Below are 26,692 nucleotides of genomic sequence, written 5' to 3' on the forward strand. Positions count from 1 at the left end.
AATAATGTAAGGACGGATAATTCCGCTTTCTACTTCGATAAGTTTGTTCGGGGTTAAAATGGACACAAATATGTCTTGGTACAATCATGTCGCTGGAATTGCAAAGGCTGCTTCTCAAAAGTTTGGAACACTGTTCCGAACCAGAAAACTGTATATACCTCAGCAACTTTTTGATGCCTTATAAAGCTCAGTTCAGACGTTTTTTGGAGTATTGTTCTCATGTATGGAGCTCCGCCCCTAAGCATACCCTGGAGCTGCTGGATTCCATCCAGAAAAGAGCCATCCGCTTCATTGGAGACTCGAAAATCCCCTTCAACCTTGATAGCCTGGAACATCGGAGAAAGGTTGGAGAATTGTCTCTTTTTTTATAGATACTTTCACGGGAAGTGTTCAAGTGACTTGACAAATTTAATTCGTTTTGAGGTTCGACTCAGTACACCTCGAACTTCACTGATTAAAAACTCTTTCAGTTGGACAACTGCGTGTATGTGGAATAAATTCATTTCCCTGAAACTTTTTTTCAAATGAATTTAATCTGCAACGATTCACCTCCAACGTGAATCGCTACTTTCGCACAGGCACCGCTCTTAGAGCGCCTTTAGGATTTTTCAGTAGTGCTCACTCTGACAACAGCGCAATTATCTTCATGAAGGACTTGGATTTTGCGCAACGATATTATATCTCGTAGTAATCGATTTATTTTCTCCAGCACAATGTAACCTCAAAAAGAGAGGCTTGTGGCGTCGTTAGTTGGAAATGAAGGTGAGTACAATTAAATTCTAATAGTTGAGCTTCAATCAAATGATTTATAGAATTCATAATATCTATCAGTTCCAAACTGAGTATTTTCCACAGTCATATTGTGGAATAGATCCTCTTCCTGATGACATTTACGACTCGATATTTCATTTTCTCTCTCATATTGAAGTTTTTCGTATAAGAAGATGATAATAGGCACGCCTTCAATTCAATAGGATTAAGAGACTCATCAAACATAACAGGTGTTTCGCCAACCCCCTCATGAATATCTTGCACAGTATCCCACCAGAGGCTTTCAATTTCCGATCAAGTCACCCTTTCTTTTATCCAAAACAAGGGAACACTTGAGGCCAACACTCTTGATGCACATATGGAGTAACACGCCCTCTATCTGTAACCAGAGATGTTATCAGACGCTAATGACCCTCTCTGGGGTACATGCATGAAACAAGGGCGTACGAAAAATGTGGGGTTTCAGTTAATCTATTCAAGTTCGATGTTACTCATTTCCTACTTTCATATATATGTCTCATCCATGATTATGAAAGGAATATTTTTCTAGTAATATGGAGATAACACAATATTAAAACCCTCATGGAGCTCTGTGATCGTTGTCTGTGTGAAACTATCTACAAATTTTAGATTTTAACTGCTGTAGAATAAATTCTTCTTGGAAAATGGTCCCAACAAATGTTTTCCGAAGTCGCTCCACTTCAGTGGCTTATGTGTTTATCCTCTTCTTCGTGAACTCAAGGGGATGAGCTTTTGTGTCTGACCACTTACTCTCGAAACTTACAGCTCTCAGATCAAGCGACCTGTGTCGGGTTACCGCAGGTAACCCGACACAGGTAACCCAAATTTGCTTGAAAGGATCATAACTGCTGATGAATCATAGGTATATGGTTATGCCATCGAAACTAAATTCCAATCGTTCCAATAAAAGAACCCGGGAGAACCAAGACCAAGAAAGCACTCCAAGTTTAATCACATGTCAAAGTTTTTGTCACTATTTTCTTCACTAACCGTGGCATCAGGAATTTTTGCATAAGCCATCGGATTTACCAGATTTGCCCCCTGCGATTTTTTTCTGTTCCCAAGATTGAAGAGATCTTTGGAAGGACGACGTTTTGCTTTGAAAATTGCTTCGAGGATTGGAAAAAACGCAGACACAAGTGTATTACATCTGAGGTGAACTTTTTCGAAGGGAAGAAAATAAAATAGATGGGAGAAAAATAGAGAACAGACTAGTATAGTAGACACAAAAGCGAATTATGTGTTAGTCAATGTCCATACCAAAAAATCATTATTTCACATGTTCTCTCCATCTTCTCTTACCTTATCATATTTTGATGTTCCTCAGGTGTTTGATATATTTTTTATAAGATACAGTCTTGATAGCGATAACCCTCGAGAAATCAATTTCTGGTCGGTAAAGGAAAGTGGTCGTTGAAAAGAAGTAAACGGTTTGGTTTTTTAGTTGATTATTTTTCAAGATATTCAGGTATTATTGACTGTTTCGTATTTTTGAATTTACCTTTGTGAAATTTCAATTCCCATCTTGATAACAATTAGGGTTGATATATCTCTAGACATTTCAAAATTGTTCAAACCATAATTGAAAAAGTTTTCTAAATCTCTTTGAGGTTTGCGATATTCTACACTGGAACTATTTCAGGTTCCTCTTTCTCAGTTTCAAAGTTAGGTGTAGATTTCTCCATATCCGAAATCTCTTCAATACAGTTGATGATGGTAAATTCGGCACTTTCTTTTGTTGCATTGTAATCAATATTTGCGAATTTTTACAAGTTTACAAACCTATCCTTCATGGTGGTCTTTCGGTTTTACTGTATTAATAAACATATACCCATTCTAAAATCAGCTCTCTGCGTTTTTCATCAAACAGGTCCTCTCAATATTCACTTTATATTTTTGAGAGGAAGTTATGAAAAATTCCCTCAGTAGAAATTTACCTCTGGAATTCAAAAGATAATAGAACCATGATACCCTTAGCACAGTAATATATTCTGGTTTCGAATTTTATAAGTGATGATCCTAAATCCCCATCTGTGATAAGCTTTCATTATAAATATTTTTTTAGGGTTCTGCTAGCGCAGCGTTTGCAATGTAAGCACAAAAAATGTGTTTATTTACGACATCATATTAGAAACCTCCAAAATTATCAGTGTTTCTGTACCATATTATGTATGTTATATACATTAAACCCTTCCTTTTGAATCACTCTATCTATTTAAAAAACCTGCATCAAAAACTGTTGCGTAGTTCTAAAGATATAAGCATACATAGGAACAGACAGCGGGAAGCGACTTTGTTTTTATACTATGTATTGATTTCTGAAAATGTGTTTTTTAGACGATGATGAGTTCTGTAAACCAAGTGAGGGAAAATTGAATCTTTATTAATGATATTGAATTTTTCTGTACCAAACGAAAACTATACCGTCTAACTGAATTGAAATTTCATCTGCATCTGTGGCTGCTCATGTTTTGAGATTCAAATCCAATATGAATTCCTACTTTTTCACAGGCACCGCTCGGAGAGCGCCTTAAGGATTTTCCTGTAACGCTTGTGTTTTGTCCTTAAAAAAATCTCTGAAGGGCGCTTCTACTTTCCATAATTTCAAAAGTAGGTTTAATTTGAAGAAATAACTACCATATTTTCTCGAAGTCAACTAAACTTTAATTGGAGACTAATTTAATGAAACATTTCTGGCCTTTTTTTGCAGGGGTAACAATTTGTGTCTGCCGAATATCATTACCCGAAAATAAATTCAGTCGCGCCACTGATGGGCACCCCTTCATTAGCCCGTCATTACAATCTGCAATAGCGCTGTCAACACTTACATTTCAATAAGATTCAATAAAAGTCTCCACTCTATTTCAATAGTACTGTATTTACTTCTCCCCTATTTTTATCTCCACCCTTATAAAAGTAGTGCGGTGTGTATTTAGGAGCATTATTTTCTAATTTCTATGATCAAGAAGGAAGAAAAAATGTCAACCAAGGGTTGATTTGTTTTGAAATTTTATACGAAATATACAGGGAGTTGGATGAACTTGACATCGTAAATCTGTTTAAAAAAAAATCTGTTCAAAATCTGTTTTTCCGTTAATCAGCTCTCGCCCCCATACGAACGACGACCCTTAAGTTGAGAAACTTGTGCGGGCTAAGGACTAACGAGGTCTTACCTTTCAACGTGTGATTCCTGACACGGTTTCTTATAATAGTTCAGCTATAAGAGGGAAGTTTAATTACAAGACGTGCGATAGTTCTGAATATTTCATATTATATAGGATGGTTTGTAAGTGTTCGAATGTAAAATGTACAATTTTTTCACTTTCACACCGCCATCATCCTGAAAAACTAAAAAATGTGCACTTTTTCGATGCATTTTAGCTTTAACAGAGTTCCACATATAATATTCTAGACTCTAGAGGATATAATTGCTTCTGAGACTGAATATAACCTCTTCAATGAAATTAAAAAAGTTGAAAATTCGTACTTTCTGAAAATTTATGACACTGCTGATTTTAGGATACTTTACTCTAGTTATAACTTACTACAGAGTAAAAAGTAGGGAAACAAATGATTTCTTCAAATTGGAATATTGAAACATCCATCTCTTCCAACTTACCTACATAGTTGGTTCTGTTGAATGCCGGCTGGAAGCAACTAGTTCCCTGGCTAATACCACGATACAAACAGTATTCAATGTGTATAACAATTGGTGTAGGATTAACTGTCGTCAACAATCAATTTCGTCTTGTGTGGAAGCTATTTTGCGACTTTTTTGGCCGTGGTCCGCGGGTTTTTATGCCTAATATTTCGTCTACTACTGCGGTAGACATAATCAAAGGCGATGTGGTTTTATATTATTATCAGTGGGCATGACTTGTTTCCTCTGAACTGGATTACCTGACTTTGTTTGTGTACCTCTAAAGATAGGTAGCCAGATTTCATTGATGTTCATTGCCTTTTTTATTATTGAAATTATTCCTGTTTTTGAATTTTCATTTTGAGTTTTATTGAGTATTACCGTATCTTTGAATGAGATAATGTGAGTGCCTTCTTTGTTGGGAGCATGTTGGGGTACAGCTGATTTGTCAGTTTATCCGAGTTGACAATTCCTCTTGTCTTCAGAGGGCTGGGCTCAGGATGTGGAGTGTACTCCAGATCACTAAGCCTAAGGATTAAGTGCGAAATGGGAAAAATACCAACGTGGTTCAAACAGAACAGGCTGGTATCTCAATCGCCACAAAAGAAATAATCAGCAAACGAATTTCTGGCAAAAACATAACAATCAGCACTGATAGTAGACAAGCCCCATTAGTCTTGAACAGACAACGTGTAACCCTCAGGGCTAGTACTAGAGTTCCACCACGATTTACTCAAAGAGTGTGTGTGTTCGGCGAGTCTTAGCCTACACCTGCCAATATAAAGGAGATGTCTCCTAGTGACCTGTCCAGGTTCCTGAAAAGGACAGGATGGACGATGACCTAGGAGAGCAACTCCTCGGCAGGATGTACAAGGAGTCACATGTGGCTTACACTCACCCTTCCTACTCAACAGATACAGAGATAGACAGCCGGATACCTACACTTCTTTTCGTTGTTCCAATGTAGACCGACTTGCAGCTACAAGGACCCCGGGTGCTAAAGGTTCTCTGGGGTCCCTAGCTGACCTTAGACTCTGATAGTTTTTGTTGGCCTGAACATTGGTGCCACGTCGTGTTTCTCTAACATTCTCTCTCATAGGGAAGGAAAGCTTTTACCTTGACCAGCCCAGCTGGGGTAACTTTAGCGCTCAAATGCTCTTTTGCCGTACCCATTCCCTTTAAAGGCATTCTTCAGATGGTTGAGTTCCTCTGGCAGACTCTGGGGTTAGCAGATACATCGTGCTCTCTCGAACAACGTTTTAATTACCCCTCTGTTCTGTTGTGGCTGGTGTTTAGAGATTTGAATTTTATCTTGAATATTTTTGAAGTTTGTGATTCCTCCAACTATTTCAAAGTGGCCACTTTGCATCATACTATCAAATGAAGTGATCAGGAGTGGAAAGGAAACTGGTTACTTTTATATTTTCAATTCATCAGTGTAAGAATTCAGTTAAAATAACAAACAATAAACTTACAGTGAACAATACAGTAGATCACAATACATTTATAATATAATTCATAACTACACAAACTCAATAAAAACTCTAATCACATAAATATGGACAATATATCAAATACAAGTTATTTTTTGAGGCGGAAATAAGTTTTCGATGGATCTTTATGGGAATTCTCACCTTTCACAATCTGAAAAAACTGTAGTGGAGAACAGGTGTTGTCACTTCGATAAGTTACTGCGACATCTCGACGTCTGCCGAGAAAGTTTAAAAATTAGTCAAAACAAAGAGGAAAAACTGCTAGCTATAATTAACGATTTCAGTTCGGAGAAAAAAGATAGTTTTTTGCCTCAGAAACGTTGAGATAAGTGTCTGTGCAATTTTTAGCTGTTTTTTTGATGAGCAACATTGTTAATTACAATAAGTTAATGATAAATTTCATATTTTTCCTTCATGAAAAGTATATTGAGTTTACGAACCTGTATAGAGTTATTCTTAATATTTTTTTCCGAAATGAAGAAGGTAGAATCTCCAGTAAAGTCTATAAAAAAGTTGAAATTACATACGCCTTCCACAACAGATAATATACAGGGTGTCAATTTGAAAAGTTCCAGTAAACATAATGAGGAATCGGAAAAATAGGTCAAATTTATGCCCTAGGAGGAGTAGATGTTACCCTTGGAATTGTTAATGTGAAGGAGGTCAAGTGAGATACATCATTCTGATTGGCGTACAATTCTGCTTCCAATGGTACTCTGACTTCATATTTTTTGATGAGCATTTTCCAAAAGATAGCGTTCTGAACATACACATGTAATTAGAATTTGTATCGAGGTTTTTGTATCCAATATTCAGTGCTAGCCACACTATTAATCAAATCGCCTAAGCTCAGATATTCACATTTACAATTTTGTTTTCTTTTCCAGCATAAGATGAGTCAAAATGTATCTCACGATTTTTAACTATTTACCAATATTATTGGTTTTTACGGAAGCGAGAGGACCTCATCATCCTAGAGGAGAGAAAATTGTTAAACGACATGTTCATTATAAGCCTAGTAAGGAAACTAATGAAAAGTTGACTGAAGATGTACAACTATTACACGATAAAGAGCATTTACAAGTGAGTAAAATTCATCAAGAATATAATCTTTTTTGAATCTACTTCTCCATCAATATATAAAATGTTGTGAATTTTCAAAGGCAGAATATTGATACCATATCAATGAAACTTGTAGGGAAAATAATAATATGGAAATTAGTAATGGTATTGTTGAAAAATAAAAATTGAGGTGGCGAATGAATTCAATTGCCATATTTTCCAAATAATACAGCACGATGAGATATACATATTCATCTTGAGAGTGTTTGTTATCAATTTGCATCTATGTTATACTAAAATTTCAAAACAGTCACTAAATTCTCAGAAATAATTGACGTTTTTGTCTTAATCTGTCTCTTGCAGTGGCATACGGAAATTATACTGAAAAAGATGAGAAAAAATGATGATAAAATATATAGAATTACAACCCGACAACAATGTTTTCGTTTTAATGCAATTATATTTCTGAGAATTCAGTGCCTACTATTATGGAATTGTGATGGTTACATAAATATTGGTCCCTGGTATTGTTAGAAAATGAAGTCAACTTATTAAACATCAAACTATCCAGTATTCAACAATAATTAAAGTTCATACATTGAGCGATAATTTTGTTTTACTTTTTTTCATAGTAAATTTTCATTTGGTTAATAGTTTTACTTAAGAGTTACATTTGTCTTCCAGTATCGATTACCCTTCGCATTCACCATATATTCGCTTATTTCAGATCTCTGTGCATTCCAGTAGACAAAACTCCTGAAGTTGTAGTTGTTTGACCACTTTTCTCCGGATTTATTTACAGCAGGTGTAACCATTGGATCTTCATTTTTGTGATTACAAATTCTCAGTATGCATGGTCTCCATTGATTTAAAATTCATGATGTTACGAACCACACTGTTGGTTCAAATTATGATCTCGTTTGTTTGAAGGTGATTGACAATGTTTCGTGATGAATTTCACTAGTTCGGACTTCCATTGTCTACTATATAAAATGATTTGAAATCCCTGAAACAAGTAAAAAAGAATAATTAAAAAGAATAGTTGAAAATAACAATTATATTAAGCAACAATAAACCTGAAATGAAATGATAGTGAAATAACCTACAAGTAAAAATATAATAATTGAATAAATGAAAATTAAAGGAATGAAAAAAAGAAAATAATAAAAAAATAAAAAAGTGTAGAGATTCCAAGTCACGTTAGTTCACGACGTTTCGATTGTTGGTATCTACAATCGTCTTCGGGTGATGACTGGACTGATTCCTCCGAGAGATGACTATTTTATAGGTCGTTGAAATACTTTCACTTTTTTACTTTCCATTTTCCGCTTCACTGATTCTGTGAGAGATGACCGTTTTGGCGGGAGTTGGTCATTTTTCGTTTGATGATGGGTTTCCATATGTTTCGTATATCTACGCTGGCCTGGCTGAATACGTTATTGGACAACATGTATGCGGCTTCCTTGAATTTTCTCCTGAACCAATGTTCCTCTCTGTGCAAGATCTCAGCTTGGGACCACTCGATGTTGTGTTGATGGGTCCAAACATGGTCTGCTATTCCTGATTTGCTGGTTTCTCCTCGCTGTGTGTGCTTCTTGTGCTCGGCAATGCGAACATTCAATGGACTCTTAGTTTCACCAATATAGGATTTTCCGCACTCACAGGGTATTCGGTAAATGCAATTCTTGGAATCGCAGTCCGCGTTTGGGGGCCTGGTTTTCGTGAGGCTGCTACGGATAGTGTTACCGGATCTGAAACAGGTTCTAATGTTGTACTTGGAACCAATTTTTTTTATCCTCTCCGATAATCCTCTGATGTAGGGAAGTGCAAGCACTGGTTGTGACGGCTTCTCTTCCTTGCGAGGCTCCTGCTGTTTTTTAGCCATCGCTTTGGAGTATCCATTCCGCTGAAGATCATTTTTGATGATGTCTAGTTCCTTCTCGAGACCTTCCTTTGTATTACAGAGCCCAAAAGCACGGTCTAATAGAGTCTTGATGATTCCTCTTTTTGTCGATTGATGGTGGTTGGATTCGTGGTTCAGATACTGTCCCGTATGAGTGGGTTTTCGGTGTTTCAGAAAGGCGTCTAGTTCAGTATTCCGGTAACACTATCCGTAGCAGCCTCACGAAAACCAGGCCCCCAAACGCGGACTGCGATTCCAAGAATTGCATTTACCGAATACCCTGTGAGTGCGGAAAATCCTATATTGGTGAAACTAAGAGGCCATTGAATGTTCGCATTGCCGAGCACAAGAAGCACACACAGCGAGGAGAAACCAGCAAATCAGGAATAGCAGACCATGTTTGGACCCATCAACACAACATCGAGTGGTCCCAAGCTGAGATCTTGCACAGAGAGGAACATTGGTTCAGGAGAAAATTCAAGGAAGCCGCATACATGTTGTCCAACAACGTATTCAGCCAGGCCAGCGTAGATATACGAAACATATGGAAACCCATCATCAAACGAAAAATGACCAACTCCCGCCAAAACGGTCATTTCTCACAGAATCAGTGAAGCGGAAAATGGAAAGTAGAGAAAGTGAAAGTATTTCAACGACCTATAAAATAGTCATCTCTCGGAGGAATCAGTCCAGTCATCACCCGAAGACGATTGTAGATACCAACAATCGAAACGTCGTGAACTAACGTGACTTGGAATCTCTACACTTTTTTATTTTTTCATTATTTTCTTTTTTTCATTCCTTTAATTTTCATTTATTCAATTATTATATTTTTACTTGTAGGTTATTTCACTATCATTTCATTTCAGGTTTATTGTTGCTTAATATAATTGTTATTTTCAATTATTCTTTTTAATTACTCTTTTTTACTTGTTTCAGGGATTTCAAATCATTTTATATAGTAGACAATGGAAGTCCGAACTAGTGAAATTCAAATTATGATCTGTTATGACTTTCCCTTCTCCAACGGTCCTAATTCGATACAAGATTGTGTTTATAAATATTATTAATAATAATAGTTTATTGAAATAGGAAACCTAATTTACATACAAAAATTACATGTAAAAATATTAAGAAAAACATTTACGTTGACTTTCAGACAAGACCAATATTAAAAGATACAAATAAAAATAAGTATACAGGTAGTTACATGTAAATTCATCTAAAGACAAAACAATATAAAATATAAAATTGGTATCAAATTCAGTTCACAATTTGTAATAATAATAATAACAGTTTATTGAAAATAGGAAAACATAATTTACATACAAAATTACATGAAGTAATATTAAAAAAAAATTATTAGTAACTTTCTGACAAGACCAATATTAAAAAATACAAATAAAAATAAGTAAACAGGTAGTTACATATAAATTCATCTAAAGACAAAACAATATAAAATAGGTATCAAATTCATTTTACAATTTGTATGAATCTGATAAGGCGTCTAATATGGCTATAACGTCTCTAATCTCCTTCAGAAGAATTGCCAATGTTCAAGGCTGATATTTATTTTTCTGGATGGCTCTGGATATATTTCATCGATGAAAGGGATTTTTTCCAATATGTTTTTTTCAACTCTTTTTACGGTAAAGCCACCTCCCTTGTATGATGAAGTTTTATATCAGAACACCAGTTTGGCCGCGAAGATACTTCGAACTGTTCATTTCGCTTTCGTCTGTAATGAAAAAACTGCATTTTTCATCGATTTTGCATCTGGCAGGTATTCTTATAGAAGCTGATTTTCTATCTTCCACAGAGGTAACTGACATATCCACAAAGTTTTGTTTTCGACGTCCGAATATACTCGATATTATCACTTTATTTATCGAAAAAGTATTTCGGTGTATCATGGATGAACTTTGAAACATCTCAAGATTCATTTATTCATAAATTTTTTTTGGTTGGTACCCTTTCCAAATTTTCTTCAATTATTTTCATCACAGTTTCACTATTTATGTATTGAACAGTTTTCAGTTTTGTCATATTGTTCATCATAGATGTCTCTAGAAGTTTTTGGTAGCAAAATGTGCGTTGCATTTCCCAATATTCGACGTGATTTCTTTTCTATTTTCAGCATTTTCGTCATGATATTGATAGATTTTCTACTGCACTTATGACATTCTTCACCATCAACAAAACTCCTTAACGGTTTTAGAATGTATTATTTGTATTTATTTGAACAATATTTGCCGCATTTAATATTTTTCATTGGTGAACACTGTGTCGCTTCAACATCCCACATACATAAAATTTGATGATTGATTTCAAGATATTCCCCTTCTGGTAGATAGTTAGTGGTTCACAGATGGATCAGAAACACCTTCCGGTTCTGGTGCAAGTGTTTTCAGTTCAGACCCAGGACAGAGATATTAACCTATACGACTTTATTTCAAGCGGAAATTTACGCTAATTGTGTGCGGAGAGATTGGAAGAATCCAACCTCATACACAAGTCAATAAAAATATTCTCGGTATATAGTCAAGCAGCGTTGGAAGTTCTTGAGTAATGAGGCTTCTGACTCCCTGCAAAGGTGGGTGCTGCATCGAACCAGAACCTGTCATCGCTTTAGGCTTTGCTTACCAAAAATTGAACACCTGGATGGCAATAAGATTTATGGACTTCTGGCAGAATCTTCCAGGAATTGGTTCACTCCAAGGCGTTTATCCACCCTTCGAAGCTTGATACCAAACAGTTGTTGGACTACAGTAGGGATGAACTACGATACAGGCCTTCTTACAGGTCACTGTCATTTGAATCATAATATGCAGAGACTCAAACTGTCGGAAGACAGTGTGTGTCACCTCTGTTTGGAAAATGATGAAACAGCAGAGCACATACTTTGTGCCTGCCCTGCTGGGGACCGAATAAGGTTTCCAGAGTTCGGCATAGCCGTACTCGTATGTTCTGACCTGAAAGACCACACATCATACAAACAAATCGGCTGTGAGCCGAGGTGTGAGCCACAATAAACCATTGCGGGTTGTGGTGGAGAGTCGAATAGACCCACTTACTCTGGACCTAACATAACCTAACCTAATCCTAACTTCTGGTAGTTTCATTCATTATGTTGAATAATTCACTAAGTTTGTGATCTCTTGGATTTTTTTATCTTTGAAAACGTTCCACGAATTTTGGAAGCTTTACAACTTTTATTTATTATATGCGAGCGCTTCTGACAGCTGACTAGTTAGGAAATGAGTGGAACAATATTTGCAGCAGGCCAAAACAGTGTAGGTACTCTTAAAATACAGATTCCAAGCTTTCGATAATCTTTATTATCATCATCAGGGATGCCACAATATGGATAAGAAGACATATTAGATCTATAAAAAGAGATCAGTCAAAAACCTAACTTACAGTGTATGTGAGGTTAGGCGGCACGACGATTAAAATATAAACACAGCATACATGAGTGTAGACACCAAAAAATAACCTCAGGAAGGTGGAGACAAACACAAATAATGTACATCATGAATGATATATAATTTTCTGAAAAAAGGAAAACCACCTGTTGTTCCTTGAGGAGGACCTTGTGGAAATATCAAATTTTGAGGTTGACATATATCATGTAATCAATTCAAACCTGTACTAGTTCTCATTTCTTTCTGTGATGTGCTAATCATTCACATTATACACGTACATTTTGAAAATTTAAAAATCAAATCTCATTTTTGAAACATTTCAATTTTATAATAACTGGCTCGCTACCTTTTTTGGGACGGAAGATTTTTAACTTTCTACTTCATTAAAACACTTCAAATGAATATCTAATTACCACCGACCAATACCACCACCCACAATCACTCCAACTCCTATCTCACCGAAGACTGTTCTTCTCCTAGGGTAGTAATAGAATGGCGGAAGAGCAAAACCCCCAAATCTCGCAAATCCTCCGTGGTATCTTCCTAGGCCTCCTCGAAATCCTCTCCCGAATCCTCCCCCAAATCCCCCTCCAAATCCTCCTCCAAATCCTCCTCCAAATCCTCCTCCAAATCCTCCTCCAAATCCCCTTCCAAAGCCTGGACGAATTCATGGACGAAACACGTGCCTGCAAACCGCAGGCACGTGTTTCTAGCTTATCAGATGTCATCAGGACGGTAGAGCTAAGTGCAAGATTAGGCAACACTTGGTTGCAGAAGTGTTGGGTTGTGGTTTTGAAACCACAATGTGCAGCTAGCTTCTGTTGATGTCAGTCACTAAAAGTGATGTTTCTGCAACCCCGCACTCGGCTGTACCGTGTTGATGACAGCTAATGAGCTAGACACGTGATTGCGCTTTGCATATTTTTTGAGTGCTTCGTCAATACATTTTTTCTGCTTTTGATCATACATATAATATGTGAGTAGGTATATTTATGTGTACTTATGTATAGTATATAAGGAATTGTGAAATTAATTTTCGAATCAACTGGTTTATTCTTAGCTTGTTTGCTTGTTATCAGAAGAAAGTTAGAAAATGTTTGAATTACTAAATTTTTGATCCTAATTTATAAAATATAGCATTTTCTCAATATCCTTCTTTCCGGTATTCTCTGTAATGGACCAATTCCCAATTGAATAACTATTAGTAGGTAGCCACTTGAATAACAAATGAAAAACAAATTCCTACTCAAAAAAATTACTAAAATTAATAATTCATATAGTCATTTCATTTTGAAGGAACATTTAGAGGACGTCATTCCCGATCCAGACTTCTCTAAAATGACGGACGAAGAGTTGGAGTTTTATTATTTCCAAGTTCACGACACAGATAAAAACTCCAAGTTGGACGGTCTTGAGATATTACAAGCTATAATTCATACTGACGAACATAATTACGCTGAGGGGAATGATGAAAATCACGTTTCTTCCACTCAAAGTTCGGATTTGAATTATTATATTGGTAAGGTAATATATATAAAGCTTGACTTCCTGAAACCGATTCAAATGACACATTTTTTGGTGAATTTTCGCCAGTGAAATCATCCTTATGGTGATAAATTTCCCTAGGTACATCTCACATTGTCTTGAATTTAATTTTCAATGAAATCTAGCTTCCATTTGATAAAATGATTTGAAATCCCTGAAAGGATCAATGAAATTGAAATGAAGGGCTGAAAATAACATTTGTATTAAACAAAAAAACCCTGAGATGAAATATCAATAAAATATGGCAACAATTGAAATTCGAACAATAAAAAAGAAATAAAAATTAAAAGATTCCAAGCCAAGTTTCGAATTTGAATTTGGATACTTCAGCCTCTTTCAAAATTTTTGAATCTGCAATTTTTGAATTATTTTTTTAATTTCATTAATATCCATATTCCTTTTCCATTGCATCTTTTAGTGACAATTTGAACTTTTTCAGAATTGATTGATCAAGTGCTAGAAGAAGATGATGCTGATCATGATGGATATTTGAGTTATTCAGAATATGTAGCCAGAAGAAGGAATCAGTATAAAAATAGTGAAGTAGCCAGGTCGCCTGGAGTGAAAATAGTGTGACCGACACATGTCAAGTTTATATGTTGATAGTGACAGCCATAATTTTTAATCAGATGTTAAATAAAATTTCATTGCGATATGACCTCCAAAGTGAACATTTATTTGTTAGATTTTTATACTTTTCAAAAATTCGTTGGTTAGCACATATGGGTATTTATCTGATGTTTTAGTTCATCTTCAAACTCTAATTTGAAGGTAACGAAATGATTTGGTTCGGTTGACAGCTAATAGCTCTTCATATTGATAGAAAAAATTAAAATCATAGTCTACACTACCGCACAATGAGTTCTAGTTATTTCGACTTGTTTTTTGTTCTGAATATACGTAGTCATCATATATGTAACGTAATCAAAGAGGATGTATCACTTTGCGCTTTTGTTATATACTTTTGGCTAAGCCCAAATTGCGAATAAAAGAAGTTCTTCATTCCTTTGTCGGGAAATTCTTGAGAAAATTCCATTGATATTTAAACATATTTCATTTGGATATATTTTCGTTAGAAATTCTAATTTCCAAACGACAATTGTATACTTCACTGATTTTAAACAGGTTATAATGTCATCAGTAATTGTTACAATACAATTCCTTTTCAAAAAATAGATATCGACGAAAAATTCAGTTATGAAATAACACTTTCGAATTATCTGATTCAAGATATCGTAAAAAATATATGATTAAAGCAAAATTATGTCGAATATTCTTGCAGTGTAGAAAAGATATGACAAAGAAAAACTACTACAGAAAACAAAAAAAGTTTTATTAACAATGAAGAATATCGTATTTGTTGTAACCTATCGATACATCTTACAAAAACATCTCTCTAATCAATTATTCACTCAGAAATTATATAATGTATCCGAGGTTCTAAAAATGATCATGTATTTGTCCTACATTCGTAATCGCTGCACCTCCCTCCTGCTAGACCAACGTTGGAAGCCTCTTCCATTTCTTGCAGTATATAGTTATAGTCCATATTAGTTTCTATTTTGAACATTTTTGATATCTTCAAGAGTAGGTCTCCTGCATTTATGTATTTCTTTGCTTGCTCAGGCTGCTGACAGGCTATATTCTGAAGGCAACCAGGAGAACCTTAAAAGGTAACACTTAGTTGAAATCTGTATTATTTCCTGCAATCATTGGATAATATTTGTGGCATTCTGTGCGCTTTAAAAAAATCAATTTGAAAATGACGTTTATATTTAATGTTTGAAACCAGCTTTACAAAAAGGCAAAACGTGTTTCGCTATACAATAGCTTCCTCAGGCGTATATACATGCCATATGGATTCTCAACTAATATAGTTTATTGTGACTTCCACTATGATAGATTCACAAAACTGTGACACGTGTTTCGCTATACAGGGTGGGCCATCGAAAACTTGACATGGAGGTTTTGGGTTCGAATCTTGCAAATCCAAAAAAAACGCTCAGACAGACCTCCAGCTTCCATGCAATAATAGAGATTCTGCTGGAATCGTTCTCGAACATTGTGAAGCATTTTTGGAGTGATTTGGCGACATTCATTTGTGATTCGTTGCCGTAAATTTTCGAGTGATGCAGGAGGAGTGCAGTAAATTCTGCTTTTCAAATGACCCCACAGAAAGAAATCCAACGGCGAAAGGTCTGGTGATCTTGGTGGCCATTCGATAGTACCCCGCCTCCCAATCCAGTGATCTGGAAAAGTCTGATCTAAATACTGCCGAACAAGCAGAGCATAGTGCTGAGGAGCCCCATCTTGCTGAAATATTAACAGATCCTCCCAATAATTGGGGTTATTTTCAATAATATCAGTGAGAAGGGGATTGATAGTATCTTCCAGAAGCTCCAGATACGTTTGTCCGGTTAAATTGCGTTCTAAAAACAATGGGCCAACAATACGGCCACCAAAAATTCCAGCCCATATATTTAATTTTTGTGGACGTTGAGTATGCACACTAACCAACTCGCAAAATTGCAAGCGTCTATCGAAATCATCTTCATTCAGTTCTTGCGTTAATTTAATCTTGCAAGGATGCATTTTGTGGGTTTTTAAAATACGCCGAATGCTAGTTCGTGACACCCCGGAAACAAATGTTAACTTTCTTATGCTCAAAGTATGGTCAAGCTCAACATGGCCCAGAATTGCTCAGTTGCGCGAAGTTATGCAATCAAACCAAAAACATACTGTCGCAGCACATTCTTGCCATGTTGTTGATTGAACAGTTCAGCGGCTCTCGCAGCACATACGTCTATTTCCATAATACAGTTCAATCAAGTCAACCCTCTCCGCAGTTGTGTAAACCAATGTTTCTTTATCAATACTTTACAGCACTCACTACTAGTAAAAATGTAAATATCACTTTCAACATGAAAATGAGAAATAGAAACAGCATTTTTAACCATTACTCAATTTTAATATAGTCCTTTTATCAAAGAAAAACTAAAAAATTAACAAAAAAGTAGCGTAAGAAACAAATAAAAGAGTTCCAAATACATTTCAACTGAGCAATGGCGTAGAACAATTTGTTGCTATTAACAATATTGAAAAAGTTAATAATCGGAAATAACTCTGTAAAATACGTCCAAATTGAAAAAAAATGTACACCAATGTTTAGAGAATTCCAAGATCTTTCAAACAATGTGCAACTTGCCCCCTATTCCGTGACGGCGGGGTTGATTATGATAAACTGCCGTTAGAGTTTATGATAAACTCTAATTGCCGTTAGAGTTTATCATAATCAACCCCTAGTTAGCAAACTTTTCGGAAGGAACCACTTGAAGTGTTTGTAAGCAAGCATTCGGATCAAATCCGTAATCGGCTCGACCTTTGCTATGTCTCGTAAACGCTCCAATGAAATGTATCGATCATTATCAGTCACGATACGAAGCACCTTATTCTGCATCGTCTCGAGTTTCCGCAACGGAGTCCTCTCAAGGATATAGAACACAGGACAATCGTACAACATAGCTGGCCTGATAATTTGCTTATATATCAGGAGCTTGTTGTCCACACTCAGTTTGGAATTTCGTGCAATGAGAGGGTAGTTTCGTTTAATCGACGCTTCCGCTCTCTGAATTGACAGACTCAAGTGCTCATGAAAATTCAAGCGCTTGTCCAGGATAACTCTCAGATACTTCGCACTTTTCTGTTCTTCCACACATTTTCCTTGAATCGTCAATTTCCTGAAGATCTTCACGTCGGTGAATTTCTTCGTGAAATTGACAAGTTCAGTCTTTGACGGATTTAGTCTTATCTTATTCCTCTCCTTGTACGGTACGACTAACCGGTCCAGGTAAATCTGTATTTGGCGTGTTGCCACCTCACTAGAGTAAGAATGGCCATATATGGCAAGTATCATCTGCATATATGCCTACATTCGATTTTGCGAACATTGGAAAGTCATATATACAGGGTGTCCCGGTTCTTGACGATAAACCTTGAGTTGGTGATAGCTGAGGTCATGACTAGCTCATAACAGGAAAAAAGTTTAGGTAAAAGTATTTTCGTTTTCGAGATATCGGAAATTTTCTTTTTTTCGAAAATCGGCGACTCGGTTTAGTATTTTCAAGGTTACGTCCAAAAAACATGACTTATCCACAGCAAAAAAAAACTATTTTGTATAGCTAAATAATATCCGCACACGACAGTAATATCAAAAGCTTGCGATCATTGGAAATAACTGAAAAAAAAAAAAAAATAAATTTTGAAATGAAACAAATTTTTTGGTCAACTTTGACCTATCACAGTGAAAAAAAATGTACTGTGCTTGGCTGAAAAGTATTTTAGAAAGTTGGCGCATTTAATGGAGATTCCAAAATGGTGTAATAGTTAACTTTCTATCTGACCTCCAAGAAAATATTGAAGCTAGAAGAAAAAAGGTATTAAGAATCCAAGAATAAATGGCAATATCAATTCACAAAACATTAGAACTGGGTGGAAAACATCCACAAAATAAAAAATGATGTCTCAAAAAATAACAAGATATTGAAGGTAGAAGAAAAAAAATTTTTTTCACGCTTCGTAATTTTTCAAGGAAAATTTATTTGTGGGATAATTTTGTAGATACAGTACTATGTATTGTAATTAAAAAATAAAAATCAAATAAATCATGTAAGCAAACTTTATTAAAAGCTTTTACAATAAATGCTCGAACTGAGCACCACCTGCCCGGATACAGGTACGACATCTGCGAATAAAAGAGCGTGTCACAAATCGTGCCTTGTGTAATCGATTGCACGTTTCAGCGGCGCCGTTAATACGATCACGAAGATTTTCTACAGTTTCTATCGGTTTAAAGTAAACATTTTCTTTGAGGAACCCCCAATAAAAAAATCCATAGGATTTAGATCCGGGGAGCGGGCTGGCCAGAGAATTGGTCCAAGTCGACCAATCCATCTGCCAGGAAATTCTTCTTCTAGGTAATCCCTTACAGGCCGGGCGTAGTGTGCAGGACAGCCATCATTTTGCAGCCACATGTGGATTAGCCAAGCTCCAGCAATGCAAGTTGTGCATATTCATGAAGTTGTCTTTTTTAAACGTACTCTCGTCAGTTCACAGAATCTTACTAACAAAGTCAGGATCAGCCGCGTGTCTCACCAGCATTCTTTGACAGAACAAAACTCTTGGTGCATGATCTCGTGGCAGTAATGTTTGCACTCTTTGCAAGTGGTATGGATGGTACCTGTGCACTCGAAGAATGCGATGCACAACAGTTTTTGGAATTCCGATTTGTCTTTCAATCGCACGTACCGAAATATCTGAACTCTCTTCCACGCAAGCCAGAACCTCTTCTTCAACATCTGGACCAAGGATATTTCCTGCATCGCGATTTACCTGTCTTCCAGAAATTACTCCTTCAGTGTAGGATCGATGCACATTAATGGAGACTTGGTAATCCGGATATCTCTCCTCGTTTGGATACCGCTCTCGATACAACCGGGCTGCTGCATTTGCATTACCGCGACATTTGCCGTAAATAAAATGCATATTCGCATATTGCAGTAGAGTATAATAAGCCGGCATTATTAAAAATATCCAAATCACAAAACAGTTTCAAAATACAGTTCAGAGCAGCGATCATTAGTTCTTATCGATAACAGAAATACACGTGCGATACAATGAACAGCGAAAAACGAACTGACATGAATGATACAAAGAAGCGTGGACGCGGTAGCGGCGGGGAAGGGGAGGGGGCCTTGGAAGGAAACCTGTTTGGACTCGTTTCTTTTGTTAATTTTTGAGACATCATTTTTTATTTTGTGGATGTTTTTCACCCAGTGCTAATGTTTTGTGATAATTGATATTGTCATTTATTCTTGGATTCTTAATACCTTTTTTCTTCTAGCTTCAATATTTTCTTGGAGGTCTTATAGAAAGTTAACTATTACACCATTTTGGAATCTCCATTGAATGCGCCAACTTTCTGAAATACTTTTCAGCCAAGCACAGTACATTTTTTTTCACTGTGATAGGTCAAAGTTGACCAAAAAATTTGTTTCATTTCAAAATTCATTTTATTTTATTTTTTTTTCCAGTTATTTCCAATGATCGCAAGCTTTTGACATTACTGTCGTGTGCGGATATTATTTAGCTGTACAAAATAGTTTTTTTTTTGCTGTGGATAAGTCATGTTTTTATGACGTAACATTGAAAATACTAAACCGAGTCACCAATTTTCGAAAAAAAGAAAATTTCCGATATCACGAAAACACTTTTACCTAAACTTTTTTCCTGTTATGAGCTAGTCATGACCTCAGCTATCACCACCTCAAGGTTTATCGTCAAGAACGGGGACACCCTGTATACAGAGAGTATAGATGTGGGGATGAACAGGACCCCTGCGGAACACCTGCTTCCATTGAAAAATCCGTAGAGATAGCTTGGTGTAATCTTACCCTAAATCTCCGGTTGACCAGATGAGAATCCAGGATTCTTATCATGTATCAAGGCATGTTTGCCGTCCACATTTTCGCGATGAATCCCTCTGTCCAAACGGTGTCAAAGGATTTATGTATGTCCAACAGGACCATGACTGTATTCTCCTTCTGGTGAAAGGCCTCATTTATTCCGTGGACCAGTCGGACAAGTTGCGAGGTCGTGTTAAGACCCTGCCTGTTCATCCGGAACAAGTTTCAACCTGCCTCCAGACGGAAAAGTCTGCTCAACAGGATCTCATCCGCAATCTTGGCGACCGAGCTAAGTAGCGAAATCGGTCGGTAGCTCTCTCTTTGGTTTTCCGGTTTTCCCGACTTATGAATGAGTATTACCTCCGCGCGCTTCAGGCAGTCTGGGTAAGGTTGCAATCTTATTATCCCGTTGTAATATGTACCATTTGTACGAGACCTTTGCGCGGCAGGTTCCGGAATAGAATTGCTCCAATGCCATCGCTGCCAGGTGCCTTGTGTAGTGGCATGCGTTTTGTAGTGTCTCTCACGTCCTCAAAGTCGGTGAGGATTTTAGCAAGATCTTCACCGTTTAGGCGTGGCGGAGGCATTGAACGCACTCTCCTCGCCGTCTTGGTGATGTTTCTATGCTCTTCGGTGCTGTCTGGTGTTGTTCGGTGAACCTCGCTTACCTGTACATATTACCTTTTACCACAATAAAACCGTTGATGGGCATATATATATGCACAAAACAAGTATCGCCCAAGATTTTCAGAAATGAATCTGTGTAGATGATATTTTATTTTCGTCTTCAACGCAAAATATTCACACTACTTCTAGAATGTACTATATCTTCAACATAATCATATTCGATTCATGATTGATATGACAGTAAAAACCAACCTTTCAAGTAATATATGATATTTTTCGTTCAACCTCACCTGACAAATAGCTCAAGAACATCAGTACCTCCTCATCAGTTACCAATTTTTCTTCTCCATCTATTGTCCTAGCGAACCCACCTTTCAAATGGCCGGCACCCAAAGAACCCGCTGCGAAAATAAGAGCTTTCAGAAGTACCAGTACTAGAAGATTGGTAAGATTGAGAGATACAATTTGGGAAGAGCCGGCTGGTCCTGTGACTCCATATCCTCTTGCCATAAAGTTTGTAGCCAAGGTAGTTAGAACGCCTTTCGCATCCAAACCCCTGAAGAAATAAAATATGAAAATTATAAAGATATGAATAGTATTGGGAAAGAGGCTTTCTGGGTTTCACTTCTCCATATTTATATAAAAATTTGAGGGAAACTTCCAAAGGAAGGAAAGCAATTCAGTTTGGAATTAACTATTCACATAAATGTGAATAATTAATTCAGACAAAAATTGAAAGGAAAAGCTCTCCCAATACAACTACTTTCGCAAGAACATTGAAATATATGTATGGGCGATTTCAATGTGAATTTGGCAAATTTCAATAGTTTTTCTGTTCGGAAGTTGAATGAATTATTTATGAGTACTGGGTTGAAGCAGATAGTTAACTTTCCTACAAGAATATCTCAGAACACCTCTTCTATTTTATACCTGATGATTGTTTCAGATCAATGCCAAGTTACAAATTGTAGTTCTCTTCATATTCCACACATATCTGACCATGATTTGGTTTATTTTACCCTCAACCTGATTGGTGAAAGTGAAAGCAACAAAATCATTGAGTACAGAGACTTTAAAAATATTGATGAAGATCAATTATATACTGATTTATAGTCAATTCCGTGGCACCATATTTGTGGCTTGGATACCATTGACAAAAAAGTAACTTTTTTCAACGAGAACATGAACACCTTACTGGAATTACATGCGCCTATCAAAACAGCTTTCATTAGGAAAAAACATAAACCGTGGATTACCGGCAATATTAAAATTATGATGAGAGAACGCGATAAAAAACTTGAAAAATTCAAACGAACCAAGAACATTCGCGATTTTGAAGACTACACACACCTTAGAAATTTTACTAATAAATTAGTAGAGAGGGAGAAAAAAGCCTATTTGAATTTTCACATGAGCAGGCATACCAATAATGCATGGGACACCTTAAAAAAACTCAACATATATTATAAGAAAAAGAAGAACGATATTCCAGATCATCTTTCAGATGTGAATGACATAAATGATTTTTTCCTAAACTCGGTTCCCACTGCCGGTAAAGGCTCGGACTTTGAACAGTACTACAGTGGTCGAATTGTTGGTCCCGATGTAAGTTGGAGTTTTAGGCAGAATCGAGAATAACGATATTTTCAAGTATTTACTGGCAGTAAAAACAACGGCTGCAGGTGCTGACGGTCTCAACATAAAATTCATCATATTATGTTGCCCATTCATAATTGAATATATCTCTCACCTCTTGAACTTCTGCATTGAATATTCAAAATATCCAACTCAGTGGAAATTGGCTAATGTGATCCCATTACTGAAATGTGAGGTGGTCAGTGAGCTCAAAAACCTGAGACCATTCAGCATTTTACCCGTTGTCTCAAAATTATTAGAAAGAAGTATAAAAGATCAACTTGTGGAATTCTTGAAAACATATAATATTTTGCCGGATACTCAATCTGGATTCAGAAAAGGACATAGCTGCGCGACAGCCCTTCTGAATGTGACAGATCGTATCTTCCAGGCAACTGACTCGGGAATGATTACTGTTCTAGTTCTCTTAGACTATTCAAAAGCTTTCGATACCCTAAATCATTCTGCGCTGAAACATATTCTAAGATATATTGGACTCTCAGAAGAATCTGTTTTGTTTTTTGATAGCTATCTAAGTGGTCGAAAGCAACGAGTTGTACTCAATACTAGGGTTTCTCAAACAAGAGAACTGACATGTAGGGTTCCACAGGGATCCATTTTGGAACCAATTCTCTATGTAATTTCCACAGCATTTTTCAAAAATGTTGTCATCTACAAATGTATGCGGATGATACTCAGGTGATGTATTCCTTCCACCCATCAGATATAATGAATGGTTGACAGAAAATCAACGAAGACCTCGATAGAATTTTCAAAATATCCAAAGATCATTCTCTCTCATTGAATCCAAACAAATGTAAGGCAATGCTGTTCGGGAGGCGAAATGACAGACTTCTTCACCAAAAAAATGTTTGTGTTACTATCAATAACATTCCTGTACAGTTTTGTTATGTGGTGAAGAATCTTGAGCTCTGGATAGAGTACTCCTTACGATTCGAAAAGCATATATCGGAATGCATTCGTAAAAGTATCTGGAAACTGAAAATTTTGTTTGGATCTCGAGCCACTTTGAATTTGAATCTTAAAAAAAATGCTTTGCGAGTCTCTAGTTCTTTCTACTTTTACTTATTGCGATACAGTCTATTATCGTTGTTGAATTATTCAATTCAAGGGTATATGTTTTTCATGTTATTATGAAACTTCTCCCCAGGAGAAAAGAGAATTTAGATGTAGTTGAGACCAACTCAACATTTATCTGGCAGAAGGACATGTTCATTCATGTTTACGACATGGTACAGTCAAAAGAGGAAAGTTGAAAACTCAGTATTTTGGATTACTCAAAAGTTATCAAAAGATTCGAACAATTGCTCAATGATCGAAGAGATTTGATTGATTCTCCTTCCTCAAGTTTGTTTTTTAAGAAAAAAAGAGAAACTACCCAAATTTTATTCTGAAGAATATGACAAACATCCAACAAGAGACTTGTACAAACTAGTACAGTAAAGCAGATTGTTGGATAAGGTACAATTATTTTCATTATAGTCTATTTGATTAGTTTATTTCAAGTAGTCGTAAATCTATTAGCAAGGTATTGAACCCTTGTGATTTGAAGAAGCATATAATTTAAATCAACTGAGTTAGTATAGAAAATGCCTAACAAAGTTATTGTAGTGTGAAACACCTGTCGCGGTTCATTAAAGTGTTAAGTGAAAATCTAAGATATCCATACTATAACTCCGAAAATATGTTGAAATTTCCCATAGAGGATACTATTCTACAGGGTATTGCAATTATCGTCATTGGATCGACCCATCAGTCCAAGTTGCAAATGTTGGTATAGAGTTTCCTTTTATGTAGGTACAGGTTTATTTACGACCACTTGAGAAATTCGTATTTAATTTACTACTGTACTCTTTTTTTCTCTTCATTTTTTCAATATTTAAATAATGATAGTTTATTGAATGAATAATAGAACTCATGTACCTGCCGATATTGTTTGTATCCATGTCATCAACAGCCGCTGCATGTATTAAAGAAACCAATACTCCAGAGCACAACACAACTACTGCCAATTTGAAACACATCTCCAACCATATACTTAGTTGCCAGACACCGAAGGAATACCTGTTCCACTCATATCACTGAATTTATATTTCATTCGATTTCTGATTTTCCCTTCGTTTTCTTGCGTGAAAAAATCACAAGTGTAATGTTGTTATTCTATTGTTCAGTTGACATGTTCTATTGTCTCTGCTTTACGCTCCACATCAGGAAAAAATAACCGAGTTTTTCAATATATATAATGAAGAATAATGCTTTCTTTCATGCATTGATTGTTGCTATAACGTATTATGCAAGACGTGCTTACATTCACTCATTATTGTACAAATATTTCAGTAATACGTTAACACTTGAAAATATTGTAATTTGATATTTTCCAAAAGACATTTTTTTGTGGAAGGCTCAATATTTCTCGCTTTTTTTTGTATATAACCTTCCACAATCTGAAAAATAAACAAAGTTGAATCGATAGAGAATCTGCTGAAGTTCAATAAAGGGCAAATTAATGTTACTGCCTGATATAAACCACTGAAGAGTCCAATTAGTAGGTAACTTGTTGCACTCATGAATTTTGCCTATAAATAAAAAAAAAATATTTGAAAAAATTTAATTCCTATATTTTTTTTTTGTTTTCAAAACCCAAAATTCACTTCAAAATTTTCGCCTCAAGTTCTAAATGGCTGTATTTCTTTTGACATACGTCAAGATAGTCTATTTGAGAGTTTAGTTGGAGTTCATATTTCCGTTTTCAGCCTCTTGGAAAACAGAAACGATCAATTTCCACAGAGCGTGATCACCAGATGATTTTAGAATATCTGCCACTATCTGTCTTCTCATATATTCACTATGTTCATTTTTTCTCACAACTAGGGTTCTTGAGGTTTCACCTATAAAACTTTTTCGTCAAGAACAACCTACATTATAACTACACTCTTTCGTTTCTCCAACCGTATTTTCAGGTTCAGTTTGTGTCAAAAGAGATCTCAACGTATGTTGTTAGTTCTTAAAGTTGTTCTCACATTATACTCGTATCTATAACCGATGTATCTCAATCTCTCAGACATACCAGGAACATAAAGTATGACGTTGTATGTGAGGTATGATCACCGGTCGGCGTATGTGCAAGGTCCCGTTCCCACATGTGGTTCACTATTGGAATTTGGACGACCAGTATAAAATCGGCCGTCCACAATCGGTGTGTGTGCGATTAGCCTTACGCTAGTTGCACACACACCGATTTTGGACGGCCAGTATAAAATCGGCCGATATTTTATTGGTAGCGGGTGCTTGCACACTCACCGGATTTTTATCGGTAAAACAATCAGTTGCTTTGTTGTCGTAATTAGCACGCACTACCAAAACGAAGTTAATGCGTAGTAACTACAATTTCACCGAGTATTCGAGACTGGAATGGTCGATAAAAAACCGGTGAGTATGCAAAAGTGTGTTTAGTCATGTACGCCACTACTTTTCGGTACAGTGGCAGTGGAAGGCTGCTCACCGGTATTTTACCGGCGACGATCACCGATCGGCGTGTGTGCCAGATCCCGTTCCCACATGTGGTTCACTATTGGAATTTGGACGACCGGTACAAAGTCGGCCGTCCAAAATCGGTGTGTGTGCAACTAGCGTTAGGTGGGACGCTTATGTCAACTCTCTTACTCGCACATTGAGAAGGCTACTATTCAAATTTAAATATATTCAAACAATTGTTGATTTACCGCAAATGAAAATCATTTATAGTGCACTTGAAGAATCAAGGTTGAGGTATGGTATACTTGGTTGGGGTGGAGTTGCGAAAATCCATCTGAAAAAATTGGAATCATTACAAAAAAGTTGGTTCAAATAGAATGGATATTCGTAATTTGATTGATCCGAATAATAGTTGAGTCAAAAGAATATGTTACCTACCTATTTTGTTAGGAAAAATATGTGGTTCAAGTGGACATCAAAATAATTTAATATTCTTAATAATTTATTTCCTCTAATAATTTTTTCATTGTATTCATCTTATCATACTTTTTAATATATGGATATAAGATTGAAATTCTAAGCTCTTAGGTATAAATTATGAATGGGAGAAAAAC

At 36.2% G+C, this 26,692-nt stretch overlaps 3 protein-coding genes across 3 annotated transcripts in view; 1 reads left to right on the forward strand and 2 right to left on the reverse strand.

The window, feature by feature from the left end:
• Window positions 1–26,692, reverse strand: part of LOC141485751 (uncharacterized) — a 198,978-nt gene that overhangs the window by 92,748 nt on the left and 79,538 nt on the right. The window lies entirely within an intron of this gene.
• On the forward strand, window positions 659–14,518 carry LOC111517820 (multiple coagulation factor deficiency protein 2 homolog). Its single transcript, XM_023174101.2, has 4 exons — window positions 659–762; window positions 6,813–7,008; window positions 13,612–13,834; window positions 14,300–14,518. Exons 2-4 carry the CDS (start codon window positions 6,829–6,831, stop codon window positions 14,434–14,436), a joined length of 540 nt encoding a protein of 179 aa, XP_023029869.2. The 5' UTR covers window positions 659–762; window positions 6,813–6,828; the 3' UTR covers window positions 14,437–14,518.
• LOC111517587 (uncharacterized) lies at window positions 15,224–24,902 on the reverse strand. The gene is made up of 3 exons (XM_023173802.2): window positions 24,528–24,902; window positions 21,239–21,504; window positions 15,224–15,525 (listed from the first exon to the last, which is right to left on the reverse strand). The coding sequence occupies exons 1-3, from the start codon at window positions 24,626–24,628 to the stop codon at window positions 15,311–15,313; spliced, it is 582 nt and encodes a 193-aa protein (XP_023029570.2). The 5' UTR covers window positions 24,629–24,902; the 3' UTR covers window positions 15,224–15,310.

This window comes from Leptinotarsa decemlineata, unplaced genomic scaffold (assembly GCF_025532065.1).
Source record: "Leptinotarsa decemlineata unplaced genomic scaffold, Ldec_3_MD MMD2_tig00026336_RagTag_RagTag, whole genome shotgun sequence".
NCBI classification, from domain to species: Eukaryota; Metazoa; Arthropoda; class Insecta; order Coleoptera; family Chrysomelidae; genus Leptinotarsa; species Leptinotarsa decemlineata.

Excerpts from the sequence above, each read along its gene's own strand:
- LOC111517587 (XM_023173802.2), bottom strand. The coding sequence starts at position 24,628 with ATGTGTTTCAAATTGGCAGTAGTTGTGTTGTGCTCTGGAGTATTGGTT. Across the intron at positions 21,505-24,527 it reads GATACAAACAATATCGGCAG|GGGTTTGGATGCGAAAGGCG; the intron begins GTACATGAGTTC and ends TTATTTCTTCAG. Across the intron at positions 15,526-21,238 it reads GTTCTTGAGCTATTTGTCAG|GTTCTCCTGGTTGCCTTCAG; the intron begins GTGAGGTTGAAC and ends TTACCTTTTAAG.
- LOC111517820 (XM_023174101.2), top strand. The coding sequence starts at position 6,829 with ATGTATCTCACGATTTTTAACTATTTACCAATATTATTGGTTTTTACG. Across the intron at positions 7,009-13,611 it reads ACGATAAAGAGCATTTACAA|GAACATTTAGAGGACGTCAT; the intron begins GTGAGTAAAATT and ends TTCATTTTGAAG. Across the intron at positions 13,835-14,299 it reads GGATTTGAATTATTATATTG|AATTGATTGATCAAGTGCTA; the intron begins GTAAGGTAATAT and ends GAACTTTTTCAG.